Source organism: Marmota marmota, unplaced genomic scaffold, assembly GCF_001458135.2.
Source record: "Marmota marmota marmota unplaced genomic scaffold, marMar, whole genome shotgun sequence".
In the NCBI taxonomy this organism is placed as follows: domain Eukaryota; kingdom Metazoa; phylum Chordata; class Mammalia; order Rodentia; family Sciuridae; genus Marmota; species Marmota marmota.
Window position 1 is genome coordinate 20,979,733 of NW_026000185.1, and position 21,956 is coordinate 21,001,688.

At 46.3% G+C, this 21,956-nt stretch overlaps 1 protein-coding gene across 3 annotated transcripts in view; it reads left to right on the plus strand.

The window, feature by feature from the left end:
* Positions 1-21,956, plus strand: part of Itgal (integrin subunit alpha L) — a 45,477-nt gene that overhangs the window by 16,960 nt on the left and 6,561 nt on the right. Inside the window, exons 12-29 of one of the 3 annotated variants that reach the window (XM_048789794.1) lie at positions 403-554; positions 818-955; positions 1,411-1,608; positions 1,726-1,856; positions 4,017-4,177; positions 4,266-4,417; positions 6,675-6,764; positions 10,926-10,982; positions 11,079-11,149; positions 11,658-11,799; positions 13,592-13,702; positions 14,096-14,175; positions 14,267-14,353; positions 15,964-16,039; positions 19,930-20,043; positions 20,278-20,334; positions 20,899-20,997; positions 21,395-21,544. In XM_048789794.1, the coding sequence (XP_048645751.1) occupies positions 403-554; positions 818-955; positions 1,411-1,608; positions 1,726-1,856; positions 4,017-4,177; positions 4,266-4,417; positions 6,675-6,764; positions 10,926-10,982; positions 11,079-11,149; positions 11,658-11,799; positions 13,592-13,702; positions 14,096-14,175; positions 14,267-14,353; positions 15,964-16,039; positions 19,930-20,043; positions 20,278-20,334; positions 20,899-20,997; positions 21,395-21,508 (2,030 nt within the window). In that variant the 3' untranslated portion in view covers positions 21,509-21,544. The remainder of the gene's footprint in view (positions 1-402; positions 555-817; positions 956-1,410; positions 1,609-1,725; positions 1,857-4,016; positions 4,178-4,265; positions 4,418-6,674; positions 6,765-10,925; positions 10,983-11,078; positions 11,150-11,657; positions 11,800-13,591; positions 13,703-14,095; positions 14,176-14,266; positions 14,354-15,963; positions 16,040-19,929; positions 20,044-20,277; positions 20,335-20,898; positions 20,998-21,394; positions 21,545-21,956) is intronic. The other 2 variants (XM_015491299.2, XM_015491300.2) reach the window with 2 other exon arrangements.

Genomic DNA, 21,956 nt, shown 5'->3' on the forward strand with positions numbered 1-21,956 from the left:
TTTTTTAAAGAAGAGAAAGAGGCAGGCACATCACTATTCTCTCTCTCTCTCTCTCTCTCTCACACACACACACACACACACACACACACTCACATATATATATAGCATTGAATGTTTATTCTGCTGCTCACCTTTAGCTCTTAATTTAGTTATCATTAACAAAGTGCTGGCATTTTATATGCTTGGCCTGATTTCATGCTCAAAATTACTCTCTATGAAATTGGTACTTTTCCCATTTTTATTTATTTGTTTATTTTTCATTTCAGGAGAAGGTCTTCTGGCTGCTTTGATGCATCTTTGCTTCGAGTTCAATTTCTGTGAACAGCTTCTGCCCTTTCCTTGGGGTTATTTCCTGACTCCAGCTTCCTTTGCATTTCCATGCTCTTCATTCTCTCTCCTCAGGTTACACTGTGACCTGGCTGCCCTCCCGGGGGCCCACATCACTGCTGGCTGCTGGAGCCCCTCGATATCAGCATGTGGGGCGAGTACTACTGTTTCAAGAATCAAAGGACAGAGGACACTGGAGCCAGGTGCAGAAAATAAATGGGACCCAGGTGAGCATGAGCCAAGAGGCATCTTCAGGATAGGGACATGAATGATGTTCTTTATGTCCTTTCAACTCTCATCCCCTTATTGTGTGGCAGACCCTATCATAAAACTCTCTGAGGTAAGTCCTGTGTCTCTACAGTTTAAGAAACTGAACTTTCCAGAACTCAGCTTGTAAGAAGATGGACATGGTGCATCTACAGGGGGAGGTAACCTGCCACCTCCTGCTGTCCCTATGGGCTCTTCCTTTAACATCTTCCTCTCCCTACAGATTGGCTCTTATTTTGGTGGGGAGCTATGTGGCATTGACATGAACCAAGATGGGGAGACAGAGTTGCTGCTGATTGGAGCCCCCCTGTTCTATGGGGAGCAGAGAGGTGGCCGGGTGTTTATCTACCAGAAAAAAAAGGTGAGAATCACGACCCTGAGCGAGGTGGAAGTGGAGAGACAGAGATTCTCAGGCCTACTCGGGTCCTAATTATTCCAAAGGGCTTTTCCTGTTTGATCATGTATAAATCAAACCTTTAGAACAATAAACAACAGCTAACACTACTTGGGGGTAGGCAGTGTGCAAGGCCCAGTGCCAGATGTTTTATATACATGACCTTGTTTCATCCTTTCATCACCTCCTGAGATCCTGCAAGCCTTATTTTATAAATAGGAGGCTATTTCAGGGAGGCCAGGGAACACACAGGGAGATCACACAGACAACACAAGATTGGGCTGGCACTAAGGGCCAGATTAGTTTGATAGCATCATTCTGACTGTGAGGGACCACATCTCACATTTCTTTAGTGTTTTCCACTAAATTGTTCTTCACAATGCCGTGATGGAGTTGCAATTTGTTTCCTTGTTCCTTCCCAGCTGGAGTTTGAAATGGTCTCAGAACTTCAGGGAGATCCTGGTTACCCGCTTGGGCAGTTTGGAGCCACCATTGCTGCCTTGACCGACATTAATGGGGATGGGCTGATGGATGTGGCTGTGGGAGCCCCTCTGGAGGAGCAGGGGGCTGTTTACATCTTCAATGGGAGGAACAGTGGACTCAGCTCCCAGCTGAGTCAGGTGAGATACCGACTTGCCCATCAAACTCTGTTCCCAGGCACCTTGAAGCCTTGAGTCTCCAGCCTGCCTCTACAGATCCTGTTCCCATTTTAGCATGAATTTTTTTCTTGCTTACAGCGTATAGCAGGGTCCCAGATGTTCTCAGGAATTCGTTGGTTTGGACGCTCCATTCATGGGGTGAAGGACCTTGGAGGGGATGGCCTGGCAGATGTGGCTGTGGGGGCTGAGGGCCAGGTGATTGTGCTGCGGTAAGATGGATTCCTGAGTCCCTCTGGTAACTTCAGCTCTTATCCTCTGAGTAGTGAACTGTGCACTATGCTGAATGCCTGACAGCACCAGCCCATTTGGTCTTCACCCCAACCCTGGGAGATGGTTCTCCATTTTTTCTCCCTGTACTGAGGAATTGAACACAGAGTTGCAGCCAGGTGTAGGGGTACATGCTTATCTATAATCCCAGCAGCTAGAGAGGCGGAGGCAGGAGGATTGCAAGTTTAAAGCCAGCCTTAACAAATTTAGCAAGTCCCTAACCAACTTGGTGAAACCCCATCTCTAAAATAAAAAAGGCTGGGGATGTAGCTCAGTGATAAAGTACCTCTTGGGTTCAATCCGCAATACCACCTACCGAAAAAAAAAAAAGAAAGAAAGAAAGAAAAACCAAGGGTACTCTACCACTGAGTTACATTCCCATCCTTTTTTTTAAAAAAAAAATATTTCTTTTAGTTGTCAATGGACCTTTATTTATTTATATGTGGTGCTGAGAATCGAACCCAGTGTCTTGCACATGCTAAGCAAGTGCTCTACCATTGAGCCACAACCCCAGCGCCCCCATCCCTTTTTATTTTGAGACAGGGTCTCACTGAATTTCCCGGGCTGGCCTAGAACTAGTGATCCTCCAGCCTCAGCCTCTAAAGTCCCCAGAATTACAGGCATGTGCCACTGTGATTGGCTGGGTTCTGTTTATAGAGGCTTCACGTCTTACTCCAAGTCAACAGCTGCCGTTCAGCAACAGAACCGATTTGAACTCAGTCCTATCTGACACTTCCTAGGGAAGACCTGTCTATCTAAAACTTCCTAGAGAAGCAACACATGTGATAGACAAAGGCATGGCTTCAGGACCTGGTGTCCTGGGTTTCTGGGACCTAACTTTTCTCACATTTGAAGTGGTGGTGACATTTTCTGCCTTATCCTCTCTTTGTGTTGATGGTAGCTATTTATTGATCACCTGCTATGTCTTGAACAATGAGCCCGACATTGGGTCCAGAGTTTCTGAGTAGTGATAGATATGATAAATTAAACAAGCCAGGTGTGGTATCTCATGCCTATAATCCCAGCGACTCAGGAGGGTGAGGCAGGAGGAACACAAGTTTGAGGTCACTCTGGGCAACTGAGAGACCTGCCTCAAAACCAAAAATAGAACATGCTGGGAGTGTAGTCCAGTGGTAAAGCAGCCCTGGGTTCAATCCCCAGTATTGCAAAAAAGTAGTAAACAAATAAATAGATAAATTACAAATTGTGGTAAGTGTAGTGAAAGAAATGAACAGGACACTATGGGAGAAAATAGTGGAGGAGGCCTCTTGAAGATTGGATGGCCAAATAAGGCTCTCTGAGAAGGTGATATTTGAACCTGGAATTGAAAGATGAGAAAGAACTGGGCTTGCAAAAATCTAGGTTAAGAGCATTCTGTGTAGAAAGCCCAGGGTGTGTCAGGGCCCTAGGAGGCAAAAGTGGACTGATGTGGCTCGAATGTGGTCATCCCAGAATCAGGGGACATAGGGTTAGAGATAAGAGTAGGGAGATAAGATTGGTGATACAGGAAGTATGGCTGGGATTGTAAAATATCTGAATTTTATTCTAAATATCACATGTCATCATTGGACAGTTATATGCATGGAAATAGCTCAATATGATTTCTCTTTTCATTTTGTTTTTATTTTTGTAGTGCTGGGGATCAAACCCAGGACTTTGTACATGGTAGGCAAGCACTTTACCACGGAGCTACATCCTTAGCTGCTGTGATTTCTCTTCTTATAACTCACACTTTTTTGTACTGGAGATTGAACTCAGGGGCACTTGGCCACTGAGCCACATCCCCAGTCCTTTTTATGTTTTATTTAGAGACCGTGTCTCACTAAATTGCTTAAGGCCTCAATAATCTGCTGAGGCTGGCTTTGAACTTGTGATCCTCCTGCCTCAGCCTCCCGAGCTGCTGGGATTACAGGGGTGAGCCACTGAGCCTGACATAACTCACTTTTCTTTATAGAAAATGGGTTACAGGGCTACCAGAAGCAAACTAGGGAGGCCTAATTAATTGTCATGGTCATTGTTATCATTGAGAGGTGACAATGACATAGAGTTCAGTTTAGGGAAGAAGAGTCCTTTGAGAGACTTGGTGGCTTTCTGTCTGTCAGCTCCCGGCCTGTGGTAGACGTTATCACTGTGATATCCTTCTCCCCGGCGGAGATCCCAGTGCACGAAGTGGAGTGCTCCTACTCAGCCAGTCACAAGAAGAAGGAAGGTGTCAACATCACAGTCTGCTTTCAGCTCAAGTCTCTCATTCCCAAGTTCCAGGGTCAGTGCTGTTCTCCTGCCCGCCCCGAATCCCAGCTATGGCCTCAGGATCCTCTATAGTCTAACTCCTGCCTCTTTTACCCTCTCAGGTCCCCTGGTTGCCAATCTCACCTACATTCTGCAGCTCGATGGCCACAGGACCAGGAGCCGGGGTTTGTTCCCAGGAGGGAAACCTGAACTCACTGGGAACACATTGGTTACCCCAGCCAAGTCCTGCATGGACTTCTGGTTTCACTTCCCGGTAAGGGAACTAGTGCTGGTGTTCTGGAAAGGTGTGCATGAGCCTACTGTGGTGAGAGGGTGTGGGCTCAGCTCTGCTGTTGTCCAGCTGGGTGACAAGTCGTGCTGATCCTCAGTACTACCATTTCCTATGCTGTACAATAGTGGGGATAACACCCTTAGGCATATTTGCTTCTGGTCCTGACTATATTCACATAAGCATTTTTAATATGGTGATGATTGTAATGCACTTACCATTTTCCCCTACTTTTTTCTCACATCCTATGTTCATGCTGCTACTCAGCTTTCACAGTTTTTTTTTTATTGTTGTTTGTACTAGGAGGGATACTTTACCACTGAGCCCTATCCCCAGCCCTTTTTTGTATTTTATTTAGAGACAGGGTCTTGCTGAGTTGCTTAGGACCTTGCTAAGTTTCCCAGGCTGGCCTTGAACTTCACCTCTGTCTGCCTCAGCCTCTCAAGCTTCTGGGATTATAGGTGTGCACCACTGCACCCAGCTCTTTCATATTTTTAATAACTAGAGAACATTCAGTCATCAGGGTATGTCATTATTTGTCAGATACATGTAATAATTTATTAACGTCTATCCGAGAAAAAGATTCTTTGTGTTTTTGTCTCTGTTTATTTTGTTTTTAGGATTGAACCCAGGAGTGATCTACTACTAAGCTACATCTATGGTCCCTTTTTTTTTTTTTTTTGCGACAACATCTCACTTAGTAGTTCAGGCTGTCCGTGAACTTATGATCCTCCTGCCTCAGCCTCCCCAGTAGCTGGGATTACAGGCACTGCATGGGGCTGCAGAAAGTTTTTTTTATATTAGTTTGAACAAGTACTGAAATACTCAAATGCAGTTTGCTTATAGCTATCCTGTGCAAAAATGGAATTGACATCAAATTATTATATCTCTTAAATGTTTCAGAAAGGGCTGAAGATAGGGTTAGGGTAAAGAGATTTTGAAGTTTGTTTTACATTTTTTATTATGGGGAGTGTCTAACCCGAAAGTAGAAGCAAATAGTTTAATGATCCCCCGGTAGCTTTCCAACAGTGTCAACTCAGAGATGAACACTTGAACTTTAATTTGCCAGAGAAGATGGCATAAAGACCTTGGCTTTGGTTTTGGACAGATGTGGATTCATATCTTGGCTCTGTCACTCCATGTTCTAGACCTTTGAGCAATTGGATCACCTTTTTAAGGCTAATTTTCCTCATTTTGAATATAAAAATAATAATGCCTACCTCTCAAAATTAGTAAGAATTTTAGGAGAACTATGATTTACAACCTGTGAAGTGCCAGTAGTCAGGCACTGGTAATTACAAACGACTAAAATGCATCCTTGGAACTGGGGCTGCAGTTCAGTGTTAGAGCACTTGCCTAGCATGTGTGTGGCACTAAAATGCATCCTTAGAACTGGGGCTGCAGTTCAGTGGTAGAGTGCTTGCCTAGCATGTGTGAGGTTCAATTCTCAGCACCACATATAAATAAATAAAATAAAAATATTGTGTCCATCTACAACTAAAAAAATACACACACACAAAAAAAAACTTCTCAAGGGACTAATATTCTAGAATTAGGGTAGTCCTATTATTCTAGAATAGTCTCTCTCTCTCTCTCTCTCTCTCTCTGTCTTTTTGGGGTGTGTGTGTGGTGTGTGTGTGTGTGTGTGTGTGTGGTGTGTGTGTGTGTGTGTGTGTGTGTGTGTCTAGAGATTGAACCTTGAACCCAGGGAGGCTCTACCACTGAGCCACATCTACTCTTTTTATTTTTTTATTTTGAGACAGAGCCCCACTAAGTTGCTTAGGCCTTGCTAAATTGCTGAGGCTGACCTCCAAGTAGCAATCCCCCTGTCTCAGCCTCATGAGTGGAATTACAGGTGTGTCCTACCATGCACAGCTTATTCTAGAATATTCTTGTGCAAACATTGATAATGACTACCTAGAACCGTTTGACAGATTCAGTAGCTTTCATTAGGACTCAATGGCAAACAGTGCTGTGACTGATTAGTGATGTCTCCATGGAATTGGGGCTGGGCAATTAGAAATTTGTGCTGAGAAGTACCCTGAGCACAATATCAACATATGCTATATGGCATGTTTATTTATTACTAGTAAGCAGTGAAAAAAAATGTTGACTTCTTTTAAGGTCTTAGACAACTAACTACTAGCATTTGATTCTTGGTAAAATGCAAACAAGGCATGCAAATGCACTCAATTGAAATGTTAGATTCAGGACAAAGATTGTGCTCTTTTTTCACTTTCAGGTATGCATTCAAGACCTTATCTCCCCCATCAATGTCTCCCTGAATTTCTCTCTTTGGGAAGAAGAAGGGACACAGAGGAATCAAAGTGTGGTAAGAAGAGATTGGCTGGGGACATTAATGGGTAATATGGAAGAGAAGAAATTCTATTTAGCAAGAAGTCACTGGATTATATAGGAGTTTGTGATTCTAAGCAACATAAACCAAATATGGCTTACTCAAGCAGGAATTAAAAAATTCAAAACACAGCTCTGGGAATAAGGGGGACCTGGGTAGTGACTCTGGATGCTTTCAAGAGGAGAGGATAATGGATAGACTCTCCAGGTCCCCTTCAGTGAATCTGCTCTGGGTCCCTACCAGTTATCAGCTCCAGATTACACCAGGTTCCAACACTGTTCAACCTATAAATTCCAGGGAGAGAAGTTCAGAAGGCCTAGCTTTGGGCCCAGGCTTGTCCCTTATTGGTGAAAGAACAGGGCACCTTCTCACCTATGCATGTTCAAATTGGGACGTTGTAAAAGTAGGGGGCAACAATATCCACCTTCCATTCCCCGATCAGACACCCCCTACCCAGTGCCAAGAGCCTGATGTCCTTTTCTGAGATCCTTGGCACTCAACGGATGGTTTGGTTGGGTCTAGAGGATAGAACCTGGGCCTGGTAGCCTGAACATGTGGCTTTCTTTCCTGGTACAAGCATGAGCAGGTTCTGTCCCTCCTTGGGACTGTTTCCCCACCTATGAGGTGAGTCCAGCCTTGTGAGGCCCCTTCCAGAGCTGGAGGCCTCTCGCTGCTGACTGCAAGTTCCTGTGGCTTTTGGCAGCAGTCAGCAGAGCACCCCGCCCACTTGAGATTTGAAGATACTGGTGGTGTGCTCACTAGAAATAAAGCCCTGCCTACCGGATGCTCACCATGCACCTGAGCAAAGCTGACTGAGCCCCTTTCCTGTGCTAAGACCTTTTCTGGGCACTGGTTCTACTGAAATCAATAGGCATGACTCCAGCATTGAAAAGCTCACAGTCCACTGTTGGAGAAGCTGGGGGATCAGCAGTGACAACACACTGCCATGATGCCACCGTCAAGTTAGGTTCAGGGCAGCAACAATCTATACCAGAGATTTGAGGGGATAAGAAAAGTCTGCCCACAGAGGTGACCGGGAAGTCCCCAGGTAGAGAGGTGGGCATTCAGGAACTGTTTTTCTTCATATCATCACTTACTATCTTTGTGTTGGTATCATTGTCTGAGGTTATCTTCACTACTTGTCAACTCCAAGTAGAAAGCAGAGAGAGATCTTGTGGTCATGACCTTGGCCGTCGTCACACCCCTAAACTAATCTGTTGGACCAGGCCTGGGTAGAATGTGTACCCAGTAGGTGGATATATGGGGACAATCAAAGCCCTTGGTGGGACCGGGTATGGAGAAGAGTTGGGAAAGCAGAGAGTAGACATAGATATTTTAGGAAGCTAATTCCAGCAGTCATAAGGAGGCTGGCTTGCAAAGACTTGAGCCTGGGATCAGGGAGACTGCTCTAATGATTGGTCCCACTGGGGGATGGTAAGCTCTGACCCAAGGCATTTTCTGTGGAAGTAGAGAGGAAGAGATGCATTCAAGAGAGTTTAAGAAGCAGCATTGTCAGAGACTGAGATGTGGGGAGAGAGGCAGAAGATGATACTCATATCTGACTTGCATCTGGGTGGATGACGGAGCCCACCCCCAAAAGGAAACGCTGATGGGAACACAGATTTGTCAGGAAAGTAAGCTGCAGAGTTCAGCTTTGAACTTCTTTGAACTTGGTGCACTTGGGGTCTGTGCGTCATCCAAGAGGCAACTGGATTCATTATCGGCAGAGGCCAAGAGCCATTAAATTAGCTCAGCTGCAAACACAGAAATTTACAAAGAAAGTGCCTTTTAAGGGGCTGAGACTGTAGCTCAGTGGCAGAGCACTTATCTAGCACCTGTGAGGCACTGGGTTTGAGCCTTAGCACCACATAAAAATAAACCAATAAAATAAAAGCATGCTGCCCATCTACAACTACATAAAGAAAAAAGAAAGTACCTTTTAAAAAGTCTTTTTCTTGTAAAAGACAGGTTGGAGTTGGTGTGGCAGTTCTGAGTTTCTAAATCAGGAGTTTAATGTGTCTGTCATCTTTTCATTACTGTAACAAATACTTCCCAGACTTTATCTGGGAAGAGCCAAACCATCAATGTCCTTGGCATTGAAAGCCAGGTGGTTTCTGTTGCTATTCCGTTCTGCCCTTATAGCATCAAAGCAGCCATAAACAATAGGCAAATGAATGGGTGTGTCTGTGTTCCTGAAGCACTTTATTAACTGAACAGTGAGGGCAGGATTTGGCCTTCCTGTTATAATCCAGTTACTCCTTCTCTAAGTCAGCATCCTCGGTTCCTTCTGAATTGCTTCTTCATCTTCTTTCTTTGTCACCTTCTTTGTGCCTTCATGTGCTCAAAGTTGCATGGACTCTACCCATCCCATTTGTGCCTTGCCAAGGAAGACAGAAGAAATATGTCTTTAAGAATGGTTCTTCAAAAACCACATAATACTTTCCCTTATATCTCATTGGTTGGAACTAGGCCATGTGATCCAACAAAAAGTGGAGGCTCTGTTTGAAAAGCAACAGGTGAGGAAGGATATGTGGGTACAACCAGCAGCCTCAGCCATAGGTATTAATTAAATGCCAAACCATGTAGTGTAGATACTCAGGGAAAAAGAGACATGAGGTCAAAGTCAAAAAAAGACTTCCTGGAGAAAATGACGTTATTCTAGGTCCTGCAAAATGAGTAGACTTTTGGTAGATGGAGAAGAGAGGAAAGGTATGGTGGTGATATCAAAGGAAATGGGAGATGGACTTCACTTCTGGCACAAAGGCGGCTGGTCAAGTTCAAGGTCTGGTCTACCATTTGGCGCATGGCTCAAGTGGGTGGTGGAAAGCTGTGTGTGAATGTTGAGGGTATATGGGGAGCAGTCAGCAGAGACCACCAGGACCCCAGATCCCCAAGGAAGAATCTAGAGATTTCATGGCAGGTGATCTGAAGTCAGAGGAGGCTGACTTTCTGGGGCCCCCATTACCTTTAGAATAAAGTCCCAACTCCACCATGGCCCACAAGGCTCAATGGAACCTGGACCCTGCTCTGCCTCCCTGCCCTTCCAATGCGTGGCGCTCCAGCAAGTCTGAGCACCTTTCTGCTCCTTGAAGGAGCACAGTCTGTCTTGCCTCTGGGCCTTTGTATACACTATGCTTTCTTCCTCTCGATTCTCTCCATCTGGCTCCCTCCTTTAATGTGTCAGTCGTCTTTCCGTTACTGTAACAAATACTTGAGACAATCGACTTATAAAGAGGAAACGTTTATTTTGGCTTGTGGTTTTGGAGGTTTCAGTTCCTGATCCGTTGACCCTGTTATTTGGGGCCTGGGGTGAGGTACCACATCATGGTGGAGCACACAGCAGAGTGACCTATTCACTCTCATGATTGCCAGCATCAAAGAAAGAGAGACAAGGGGCTGGGATCCTAATATCTCCTTCAAAGGCACACTCACAGTGACCTAACTGCCTCCAACTAGGTCCCACCTATTAGAGGTTCCACCGCTTCCCAGTTGCTCTATGGACTTTAACATATGGCCTTTGGGGGACATTTCAGGTCTAAACTATAGCATTTAGATTTCAGTCATAATGGCATTCCTTCAGGAAGTTTCCTTGATCCCCAAGTCTGAGATAGGAGTCCTCTCTCCATGCTCTGAACATACCCTGAACTTGTCTGGTCATAACTTTGACTCATAGTTAAAAAAGCGGGGCGTTTCTCCTTCCAGAACAGGAGGACAGGCAGCATGTCTGTTTGTCCTTTGGTGTATAACCAGTGACCAGCATGGGGCCAGCTCTGGAGTAGAAACGCAGAAAATGTTGGAAAAATCAGCTTTGAACTTCTAAGAGCTGGAGAGTCACTCTAGGGGGAGAAAGAATTGGCAGAGGAGAACCCCAAGAAAGGGCCATTGGCAGGCAGGTGAATTCTGGGGCTGTGCAGCCAGGATCCCCTGTCAAGAAAGAAATGGTGAGGCTGCTTTGACCTTGATTTCTTGTCTGTAGGAGGGAACGGGTCACCCTGAGCCTCTGGCTCCCATTAGGTAGCTGCCGCCAGACAGCTGCACACACAGGCGAGGGCTGAGGCTGGAGAGTGAGGCCAGCCCCGCCTTTACTAGTCCTGCTGCTTCAACTGAGCTCCCCTGTCCTCCTCCCTCTGTGCACAGCAGGACAAGGACTTGCAGCCCATTCTGAGACCCACCCCACACTCTGAGACCAAGGAGGTAAGAGGGGAGGAGGGGCAGATGCCAAGGCCTGGGGTCGGGCTCCTGCTGGGTCTGGAGCCAGAGCCTCCCAGTCCTTTCTTCTTGGCCTTTCAGATCCCTTTTGAGAAAAACTGCGGGGAGGACAAGAAGTGTGAGGCTAACCTGGAGCTGTCCTCTGCTGACAGGTCTGGAAGACTTCCTCCCACTCCCACCTCCAGCCTTCCCTTCAATTCCGTCTGTGTCTTTCCTTTTCTTGGTACCAAGGAGTGAACTCAGGGGTACTCAACCACTGAGCCACATCCCCAGCCCTTTTTAATATTTTATTTAGAGACAGGGTCTTGGTGAGTTGCTTAGGACCTTGCTAAATTGCTGAGGCTGGCTTTGAACTCGCCATCCTCCTGTCTTAGCCTCCGGAACTGCTGGGATGACAGTTGTGCACCGCTGCGCTCTCCTGGGCTCATTCTGGATCTTTCTGATGCAGCAGCTCCCATGTGCTGGGAAAAAACACTGGACTTAAGACACCCCTCTCCCTGCACACTGCCTCTGAGAAATGCGGGTACCTTGTGGAGAACTCAAGTGCATAGGAGCTCATTTTGTGTGGCTTTACAAATCTTTCAGTTCTAAAGTCCCCACCCCGATCCTATTTCCTTCATCTTGGTTCCTATAACTTTTCCCTGATCCCCTCACCCTCAGACCCACAGCCCTGCGTCTGACGCCGTCTGCCAGTCTGACTGTGGGGTGGACACTGAATAACTCGGGAGAAGATGCTTACTGGGTCCAGCTGAACCTGAGCTTCCCCAGGGGACTCTCCTTCCGGAAGGTGAAGGTGCTCAAGGTGAGCCTGAGGGCAGCACCTACCTGCTGCTCTGATTCCCACCGCCTCTACTCCATCCTACATCCTGAGCAGTTGGCAGCAGCTGGTAGCGGAGGAAGTGAGTGTCATATCTGTGTTCCCAGCCTGATGGTCCCCCTTGAGCTCTGTGATCTGAGGTACAAAGTTTACCCTCTCTGAACCTCAGATTTCACAACCAAAAATGAGACTGGGGACACTCAGGGGGTTAGTGAGAGGGTCATACAAAAGGAGTATGTGGAAGAGACTCAGGGGCCATGTCCCCCATGCAGTTGGTGAGTAAGATGTACAGTTGAGTGAGATGGATCCGCCTCCCTGGTAGAGGCAACCAGAGTGATTTTGAGCAATGTCCTGGAGTGTTTGACATATAATGTTTACTTTTTAAGGACTATTATAAGAGCAATATATGATCACAATGGAAATTTGAAAATTACAGAGAAGTTTAAAGAAGACCATGATATGTACTTCTACAACTCAGCAATTGCTACCCTTCCCCCGCCCCTTTGTCCGAGGGATTGAACCCAGGGATGCTTAACCATTGAGTTACATCCCCGGCTCTTTTTATTTATTTTTTATTGGTTCTTTTTAGTGAGACATTTTGATAAAATTATACATTCACAGAATATATCTTATTCTAATTAGGACCCATCCCAGTCTTGTGGATATACATGACGTACGTCACTGTGGTATATTCATATATGTACATGGGAAAGTTATGTCAGATTCTTTCCACTGTCTTTCCTATTGCTATCCTCCCTCCCTTCCTTTCATTCCCCTTTGTCTAATCCTCTGAACTTCTGTTCTTCCCCTCCCCACATTGTGAGTTAGCTCCCACATATCAGAGAAGATATTCTCCCCTTGTTTTAGGGGGATTGGTTTATTTCACTTAGCATGATAGTTTCCAGATTCATCCCTTTACTATCAAATATCATAAAGTCTTCTTTATGGCTGAGGAGTATTCCATGGTGCATATATACCACATTTTCTTTCCTTTTTGTTTTTTATTTTAAGACAGAGTCTTGTCAAGTTGTTGAGGGTCTCACTAAGTTGCCGAGGCTGGCCTTGGAACTTGTGATCCTCCTGCCTCAGCCTCCTGAGTCACTGGGCTTACGGGTGTGTGCCACTATGCCTGGCCAATTACTACTTTTAGTGTTTATCCTTTTTACTTTTCTATATATAGTTTCATATATGCATATGTACATAGGTGTATATTATATATTATCTGTTTATTTATACACATACACAGTGCTGTGTACTTATTCTTTTTTTTTTTTTTTCTTTTTGGTGATACTAAGGATTGAACCCAGGGCATTCTGCATGCCATGCAAGTGCTCTCCCACTGAGCTACACCCCCACATTGGGTACTTTTTCTATATTTGTTTTAACTAATTGACATTTTTGCCCTCCACATAGTTATTCCCCCTCCCATGTTTTAAAAAAAAAAATTTATGGTGTTAAATATACACAATATGACTCTGCCCTTTAGGTCTGGGTTATTTCACTTAGCATAATGTTTTTGTTTGGAGTTGGTTTTTGTTTTTTCGAGACAGGAGCTCACTGTGTTGCCCAGGCTCGTCTCCACCTCCTGGTCTCTAACAGTCTCCTGCCTCAGATTCCTGGGTAGATAAAAAAAAACTATAGCACACACCACCATCTGACTCTGCCCTGATTCTTTGGCTCTGCCTCTCTGGGAATGTGCTATGACAGGGCAGGGGTCCTGGAGGAGGTTGATGACCCCTGGGGAACCCTGACCCCTGGTCTCCCTTCTCATTCCCAGCCGCACAGCCAGATGCCTGTGAGTTGTGAGGAGCTTCCCGAGGAATCCAGACTCCTGACCAGGACCCTTTTGTGCAACGTGAGCTCTCCCATCTTCAAAGCAGGCAGCTCGGTGAGTGAAGTGTGTGCTTGAAACCCAGCAGCTAGGGGGCCCTGAGCTGGAGGAGGGGAGGTAGACTTTGGCTCTGAGGAAGGGGGCAGGTGATTAGCCAGAAAGCCAATCCCTACCCCAGGGGGCATGTGTAGGAGCTGTTCTCTGTCACATTAGAAAGCCTGGACCTTGGATGCAGACAAACTGGGACTGGGTTATTCGTTTTGTGACCATGGACACAAGACTGAACCATCTGGATCCTTGGTTTTCTCATCTGTACAATGGGGATGAAATGCTTAGCCAAGTGTTTGGGATGTAGTGAGCACCTGTGGTGGTCACTGCAGTCGTGGTGACTATGCTGGGGGCCATGAGGTGCTCAGACTGCTCCTGAGGCCCCCTGTCCTTCCCTGCTAGGTTGGTATCCAGGTGATGTTTAATACGCTGCTGAACAGCTCCTGGGAGGACTTTGTCGAGCTGCACGCCACTGTGAACTGGTGAGCAGGTCCTCAGAGGGCCCCTGCCAGCATCGCCACCACCCAGGCCTGGCCAAGCCCATCTAACTCCCTCTGCCTTGCCCTGATGTAGTGAGAATGAGGACCCGCTCCTCCTGGAGGACAACTCGGCCACCACCAGCATCCCTGTCCTGTACCCTGTCAACGTGCTCATCAAGGAGTGAGTCCTCCTGTGTTGTGTTGACCCCACTCCACCTCAGCCTCCCCACCCAGTCTTGATGCCCATGAGCTCCCCGCCCACGCACCCTTAATTTTCTTTCCTTCTTCTTCTTTTTTTTTTTTTTTCTTTTTTGATTCTGGTGATAGAACTCAGAGGTGCCCTACCTCTGAGCTACATCCCCAGTTCTTTTTATTAATTTGAGACACCATTTCTCTGAGTTGCTGAGGCTGGCCTCAAGCTTGAGATCCTCCTGCCTTAGCCTCCCAAGCTGCTGGAATTATAGGCATATGCCACTGTGCCTGGCTTCTCTTCCTTTTCTAGAGCTTGGGGCAGCACAGTAATTAGAACTGATCCCAGCCACAACCCCTGTGGTTTTCCACGTTCCAAAAATGGAGGGTCCTCTAAGAACTCAGGTCAGCATTAATTGATGGAATTTAAAACTCCACAGCAAGCTGCCTGGTGTCAGATGCTATGCCAGAGGCACTGCATGGCTGTTTGCTTTCCCTGGAGCTTTTGACACCTCCATGGGGAAGCTGAACCTCTCTCTCCATTCCACTAATAAACAAACGGAGGCTCAGAGAAGAAAGGCACTTGCCCAAGGTCATATAGCCAGGAAGCACTGGAGCCAGGGTCTCAACTTTGTCTGGCTCTGTTAGCTGGTATTCCTGGGCTCAGCAGTGCTGGAAGAGATTAAAGTCCCCACCATGACCCCTGCCCTCAGGGAGCTTACAGTCAAGCCAGAGAAACCAAACTCCTGCACCCCTAGAACCAGTGAATCTTAGAATGCTGGGGCAGGAAGGACTCACGGGGAACTCTAGTTGGACTTTCTAGTTTATAGAGAAGAAGATTAGAAAAGTTGAGGGGCTTTTTCAGATTGGCTCAGTGAGATAAGGACAGGTGCAGTATCTGAGTTCAGGTCTCTGATACTTTTGACCATAAATTCCAACTTGATATGAAATTATGAGCCAGTCAAGGTCAGGGTAAGTGGGGGAGAGGCGAAAGATTGATGAAGATGAGACTTGGACTGGGGTCTGGAGGATGGGGCAATTTGGATAAGGGCCAGAAAGGAGGCAAAGATCATAGCATAGGCAAAGGGATGAAGGTAGAGGGACCCATGTTGGGAATAGGGACTGGGCAGGTGCCACCAAGGGCAGGTGTGTGCAGGGGAACAGAGGAAGGCAGTCTGGACATGGGAGCTTGGACCTGATCCTCCCAGGCAGCAGAGAGCCATGGACGGGTTCTGAGTAGTAGCATCAGGATCAGAGAGATGTCAGGAAGAGCCAGCCACATGCACTGGAAGCATGGGGTGGGGGAGGGGTGCAGAGGTTGACATGGTTATCAAGATAAACAGAGCTCAGAAGATTGGGGAGACGCTGGTGAGGTGACACTCAGCACAGAGGACACAGCCCCCAAAGCATGGCCCTGCCCGCCAGGCACCTGTCTTATCTCTCCACTGTGGGGCTTTGGGCAAGAGGCTGGCCTTAGTTTCCAAAGAACTCAATGAGATGGTGCCCTTGTAATCCCTAGCCCCGTGCTGACAGTTCAAAGGCTTCCTAGAGTTCTGGATGACATCTCCTCCACCCTCAATTTCTGCTCTTCTCTCTCTACAGCCAGGAAAACTCCACACTGTATGTCAGTTTCACCCCCAAAGGTCCCAAGATTCACCAAGTCAAGCACATCTACCAGGTATGAACCTCAAAGGGGGAAGGGTCCTTATAGACCTGAACATATTCGTTCAGGCCTGCCCTGGGGATGGAGGTTGCACATGCCAATTAGACACAGTCTATCCTCAGTGGATCCAAGTCTGTCATCCTGCCTACAGAGCTTCACAGCCTCTACTTAAATGATTCCACCAGCAGTAGGCTCACTACTTCCTTTCCACCACTGGACATATCATTATGGGATCAGAACTTGAGAACAAGGACTCTGAGAGAGAACCTGCATTTTTGCTCAAGCATTTAATGAACTGCTGTTCTACTTTAGGTACTTTGCTTGGTGCTGGGTCCCTGCCCATCACCAAGCCTAAGTTCTGCGACTGGTGCTTTATTCATACACCTGTGTCACTCCCACTCCAGCCTGTAAGGCCCTATTTGATAATCATTGCCATTCTCATTGAACAGATGAGACAGGTCAGTAGCTTGCCTAGGTCACACCAGCTCCTAGGGGAAGGGATTCGATTCAGGCTTTCATTTGAATACCCAAATCCATGTGCTAAACCTCCAAATTCATGATTTGACATTGCTCCTGCAATATGGTCATTGCTGGGCAATGATCCCCACCCCCAATTAGGGTTTCCTTATAGGTGACCTCAAAGGGAGTAGGAGGCATTGACTAAGTCAAGAGCATTTTCATTTTACTTTGTAGGATAAATATAATCCAGTACAGTACAGTGCAGAGGAGTGTAGTAAACTTTGCATACAATTGCTATCTTGCAGCTTTGGTCTCCACATGTTCCAAGCCAAATTTGTCATCTTCCCCTAAGTCAGCATTTCCTCTGACTTGCTCGGAATCCTTTTAAAGCACCAGCTTTTCCTCAAGTAGAATTGCCAAGTCTGCATGAATTTCTCTTCCTCTGTGCCTGGTCCCACTGTTCTATAGTCTGTATCCCTTTTCTCTTTGCCCCCTGATACTGTTCAGACTCAGTTTCTCATCTTCTTGCATCTGGATTGTTGAAACAGGCTCTAAGATTTCAGACAGGGAGATAGAGCTCTGTGGTAGAGCACTTGCCTAGCATAATATGCTGAGCCCTGAGTTCTATTCCCAGCACCACAATAAAATAAAATAAAATAAAGTTGCATACAATTTCAATGTGGCTAGTAAGGCCTAAATAGCCCAGCATTAAGAGTTATTAAAAATTTTAAAAATTTGAGGGGCTGGGGATGTGGCTCAAGCGGTAGCGTGCTCGCCTGGCATGCGTGCGGCCCGGGTTCAATCCTCAGCACCACATACAAACAAAGATGTTGTGTCTGCCGAAAAAACTAAAAAATAAATATTAAAAATATTAAAAATTTGAGACAGGCCCTACATGGGGCCTGACCTGCCTTTCTGAACTTCTTCCATTCTATGCATCTTACAATCTACTCTTTCCTCAGCTACCACCATGATTCTCCATCACCTAGTTGATAGTACCGTGACTCCTCATGCTCAGGCCTTCTGGGTCCCATAGTTGGATCCCAATATGATGGCAGAATTCTCCCCATGTCTCCTTTCCACTCTCCAACCAATCACACTCACCTGGTATAGTTCTGACTCTCTGTATCTTCTCCTTCTGGATACCCTCCCATCTTTACCTATGAAAACCCTGGCAGACTCTCATAGTTAAGTTCAATTGCTGCCTCTGACTTTAGGCCTTTTCAAGTTACTTTAACTGATATTTTAAGTGCCCACCAATGTTTGTTGAATGAATAACAATAGAACCCTTCATACTGGATATATATTTCCTTGCTTGACCTCCCTGAGACATATTGGTGCCACTTCTGTGTCACTTTTTTATGCATTCTGGGTCTCTAGCACCAGCACGAGTAGCTTGAGACAGGTCAGTAGCTTGCCTACGTCACACAAAAGCATTCAAGAGCTGGTCCTGGTGGCACACACCTATAATCCCTATAATCCCAGCAACTCAGGACACTGAGGCAGGAGAATCACAAGTTCAAGGCCAGCTTGGGCAATTTAGCAAGACCAGCAGCAACTTAACACTTGGTGTCAAATTTAAATTTAAGTTTAAAAATTTTTTTTAAAGGCCTAGGGATATAGCTCAATGGTAAAGTGGACTTAGATATTCAATCCCCAGGACCTAAAAAGTAAAATAAAATAAAATAAAATAATTAAATAAAAGCCAGATATTTTAGTCAGCATTTTTTGGTGCTGTGATCAAAAGACCAGACAAGATCAAAGTGGAGAAGGAAAAGTTGATTTAGGGTTCACGATTTCAGAGGTCTCAGTCAGTAGAACGCCAACTCCACTGTCCTGGCGCCCAAGATCAGGCAGAAGATCAAGGCAGAAAAAAGGAAAGCAATCCAGGACCTGACAATCAGGAAGCAGAGAGTGCTCTGCTCACCGAGGACAAAATATATACCCTGAAGGCACACCCTCAGTGAACCACATCCTCCAGCCACACCCTGCCTGCCTATTGTTACCACAGTAATCCCTACCAGTGGATTAATGCACTGTTTAGGTTAAAGCGCTCATAACCCAATTATTTCACCTCAAACTCTCTTGCATTGTCTCATACCTGAGTTTATTTGGGACACCCTAAATCTAAACCAGGCAGCTCCTGCCTATAATCTTAGAGATTTAGGAGGTTGAGGCAGGAGGATTGAAAGTTTGAAACCAGCCTCAGCAATTTAGTGAGGCCCTAAGCAATTTAATGAAACCATGTTTCAAAAAAAAAAAAAAAAAAGATTTGGGGATGTAGTGTTAAACCACGATGCAAAGATAAGACCACCGACTCCAATTTTAAATCAAATTAAAGCAAGCTTGTAATTCTGACTAGCTGGGACAGTCCCTCTCCCGAAATCAATGGGATAGAAGACAGCACTCCAGCTATCTAGGCACAGTTTTATAGCACAAAAAGTTGCAAAAGGGGGTTGTCTTGAGAACTTACAGATAACAGGATTTTGACAAGCATAATACAAAGGCAGGTAGCAAGTTAATGAGTAAATTTAAATCCCAACATCAGAATTTATGAGGGGCCATTAGCGTTTCAGAGAGGGTGGTTATCTGGCCAGGGAAAGCCAGAATTTATGAGGCGTCACTAAGGTTTCAGAGGGGGTTGTTATCTGTTCAGGGAAAGCCAGGCCTGGGTGAGTTCAAGGCGCGGGCAGGCATTCCAAGCCAGTTTAAAATATCAAAATATGGCCAGGCCAAATAGAAATCCTAATATTTTACAGAAAACAGAAATGATTCTTTTATAACTTTTGACAAGATGGCTCCTAATTTTAAGAATGAATTAGGCTAGGTTTATCAATAGCTCAGTGGTAAAGCCCCTGGGTTCAATTCCCAGGATCCCCCCCCCAAAAAAAAAAAAAAACAACACCCTACTTTTCTGGCTGGGGTTGGCTAGCTCAGTGGTAAGAACATATACTTTAGCATGTGCAGGACCTTGAGTTCAATTCCCAGCACCTAAACAAAAGCACAAAACTACCTTTTTTTCAGCCTGTTACGTACTAGACACCATGTCAAGCAATAAGGAATAGGAGATGAAATAAGACATTGCCTCCGTAGTCAGGAAGTTCAAGGTCTAGTGGAGTTTGAGACACAGAAACAGACACTTTGCCATCCTGCCAGGGATGACCAGTGCTGTGGGACACAGGAGGAGGAAACTGCCCTCTCTTTGGGGCAGCAGTAAAACCTTCAGAGATGATGATGGGGCAGGGCCTAGCAGGTGTGTGAGGGTTTGCCATGTGAAGAGCAGAGAAGCCACACTGAAAAGCTGTGAGGGCGGGCCAGGTGTGGGTCATCAGTGCCCAGTGCCCACAAATAGTGGACTCATCCAGTGAGGACTGCAGGGCACTTGGGTGGAGTGGCAGTTGGCGTGGTTGGTATTCAGTCTCTGAAGTCCCTGTCCTCTATGCCAGGTGAGAATCCAGCCTTCTGTTCATGATCACAACATGCCAACCCTAGAGGCCTTGGTTGGAGTGCCACAGCCTCACAGCGAGGGGCCCATCACACACCAGTGGCACGTGCAGATGGTGAGTGCTGCCAGGAGAAGGGGGCTGCCCAGGCCTGTGGGTGAACTTGTCCCGGGTTCAAAGCTTGGAGCTGGATATGGGAAGCGGTGAGAATGGAGGGATCCAAGTCCCATAGACTCAGTGATGTCTAAAATAACTAAGGGCCAGTGGGGGAAGAAAACTAGAATGCTAATGTCTTTACTCGGGTGGAAAGAGGCCCCAGACCAACTGGAGACCCCACATCTTCATTCCTAGGATCCTCCTGTCTCCTGCCATCGTGAGGAACTGAGAAAGTTGCCCAGTGCAGCTGAGGTATGAGCATGTGAGCTAAGAAACTGGGCTGGGGCCAGGCACAGTGGTGCACTCCTGTAACCCCGTTATTCAGGAAGCTGAGGCAGGAGGGTCGCAAGTTCAGAACCGGCTCTCAGCAACTCAGTGAGATCCTGTCTCTAAATAAAATATGAATAGAAAATGTAAATAAATAAATATAAATTTATAAATTTTACAAATATGAAATATATATAAAATAGGGCTGGGGATGTGGCTCAGTCGTTAAACACCCCTGGGTTCAATCCCCTGTACTGCTCCCCCACCCCCCCAAAAAAAGAAATAGCAAGGGAAAGAAAACAAATTTAAATGTTTTTAAACTTTAAAAATAAGAAAGGCTGGGGATATAGCCCAGTGGTAGAGAACCCCTGAGTTCATCCCTGGTACCACAAAAATGGGGGTGGGGTAGGGGTGTAGCTCAGTGGTAAAGCCCCCTGGGTTCAATCCCTGGTACAAAAAAAAAAAAAAAAAAGAAATCAGTCTGCGGTTGGGTAGTATGCAAAGGGACAATAGCCCTCTCTGATACCCCTGTATTCCTGACCCCGTCAGCCTTGTCTCCCAGGAGTCCAGTTCCACTGCCCATTTGTCTTCAGTCAGGAGAGCCTCGTCCATGTTACCGGGACTGTGGAGCTGGTGGGCGAGATTGAGGTACCATCTACTCAAAACTGGTGATGGGGAGTAGTCAGGGCCTAGGAGCCTCGGTGGGTGGTAGTGCATGGGAACTCCCCCAAATAGTCTACTTCTGTTTTTCTTTCTGTCTGGATGAAAAATTCCCCAAGTTTAGACAGTTGCAGATGAAAGAGAACTATGATTTGCTTGATATTTGCAGGGCTGTTTTTGTGAGTCTACGGAAGGGGATGTTCTTTATGGGAAAAACCTCCCTTCCAGCAATGAGGAGGTGCCCATGGTAGAGAACTGGGTAGAGGAGGGTCACCCCACTGGTCCCACTCCCCTCTTCTCCCCTTTGTGTTAAAGTGGGGGCAGAAGTCAGTGAGTTCTCCGTCCTTGTTCTCCTGGTCCTGATGCCTCCCCACCCTTCCAACAGGCCTCTACCACGTTCAGCCTCTGCAGCTCGCTCTCCATCTCCTTCAATAGCAGCAAGCACTTCCACCTGTATGGCAGCAATGCCTCCATGGCCCAGGTATCTACCCACTTATAAGTCCCAGGAACAGGCAGCAGAGGGCTTTCAGGCCAGGTACACACACCCACAACCCCAGTCAAAGCCATCTGCCCTGGGGAATTTCCCGCCCCACTTGGGTGCAAGCAGACCCCAAGGTCACCCCTCTGAGATAAGGTAGACTCAGGTGTCAGCTAAAGATCAATCAGATGGCAGTTTAGCAAAGGGTCCCCAACCCAGCAATGAACATAGAGAGGGTGCTCAGAGCAGTACAAAGGTTCAGGGAGTGATCAGAGAAGGCGGGGGACCAAGAAGTGTAGACAGCCCCACAGATGAATCTTAAAGCAGAAGCAGAAGCCAGATTCAGATTTGAATGCTGAGCTGAGATTCTGGCACTGTGTGCTAATGGGAAGCCATATAAGTCTTTGGGAAGACTTATATGTAGGTTGTAGGTTGTAGGTTGACCTAGCCACTGTGGTGACTATAGTGG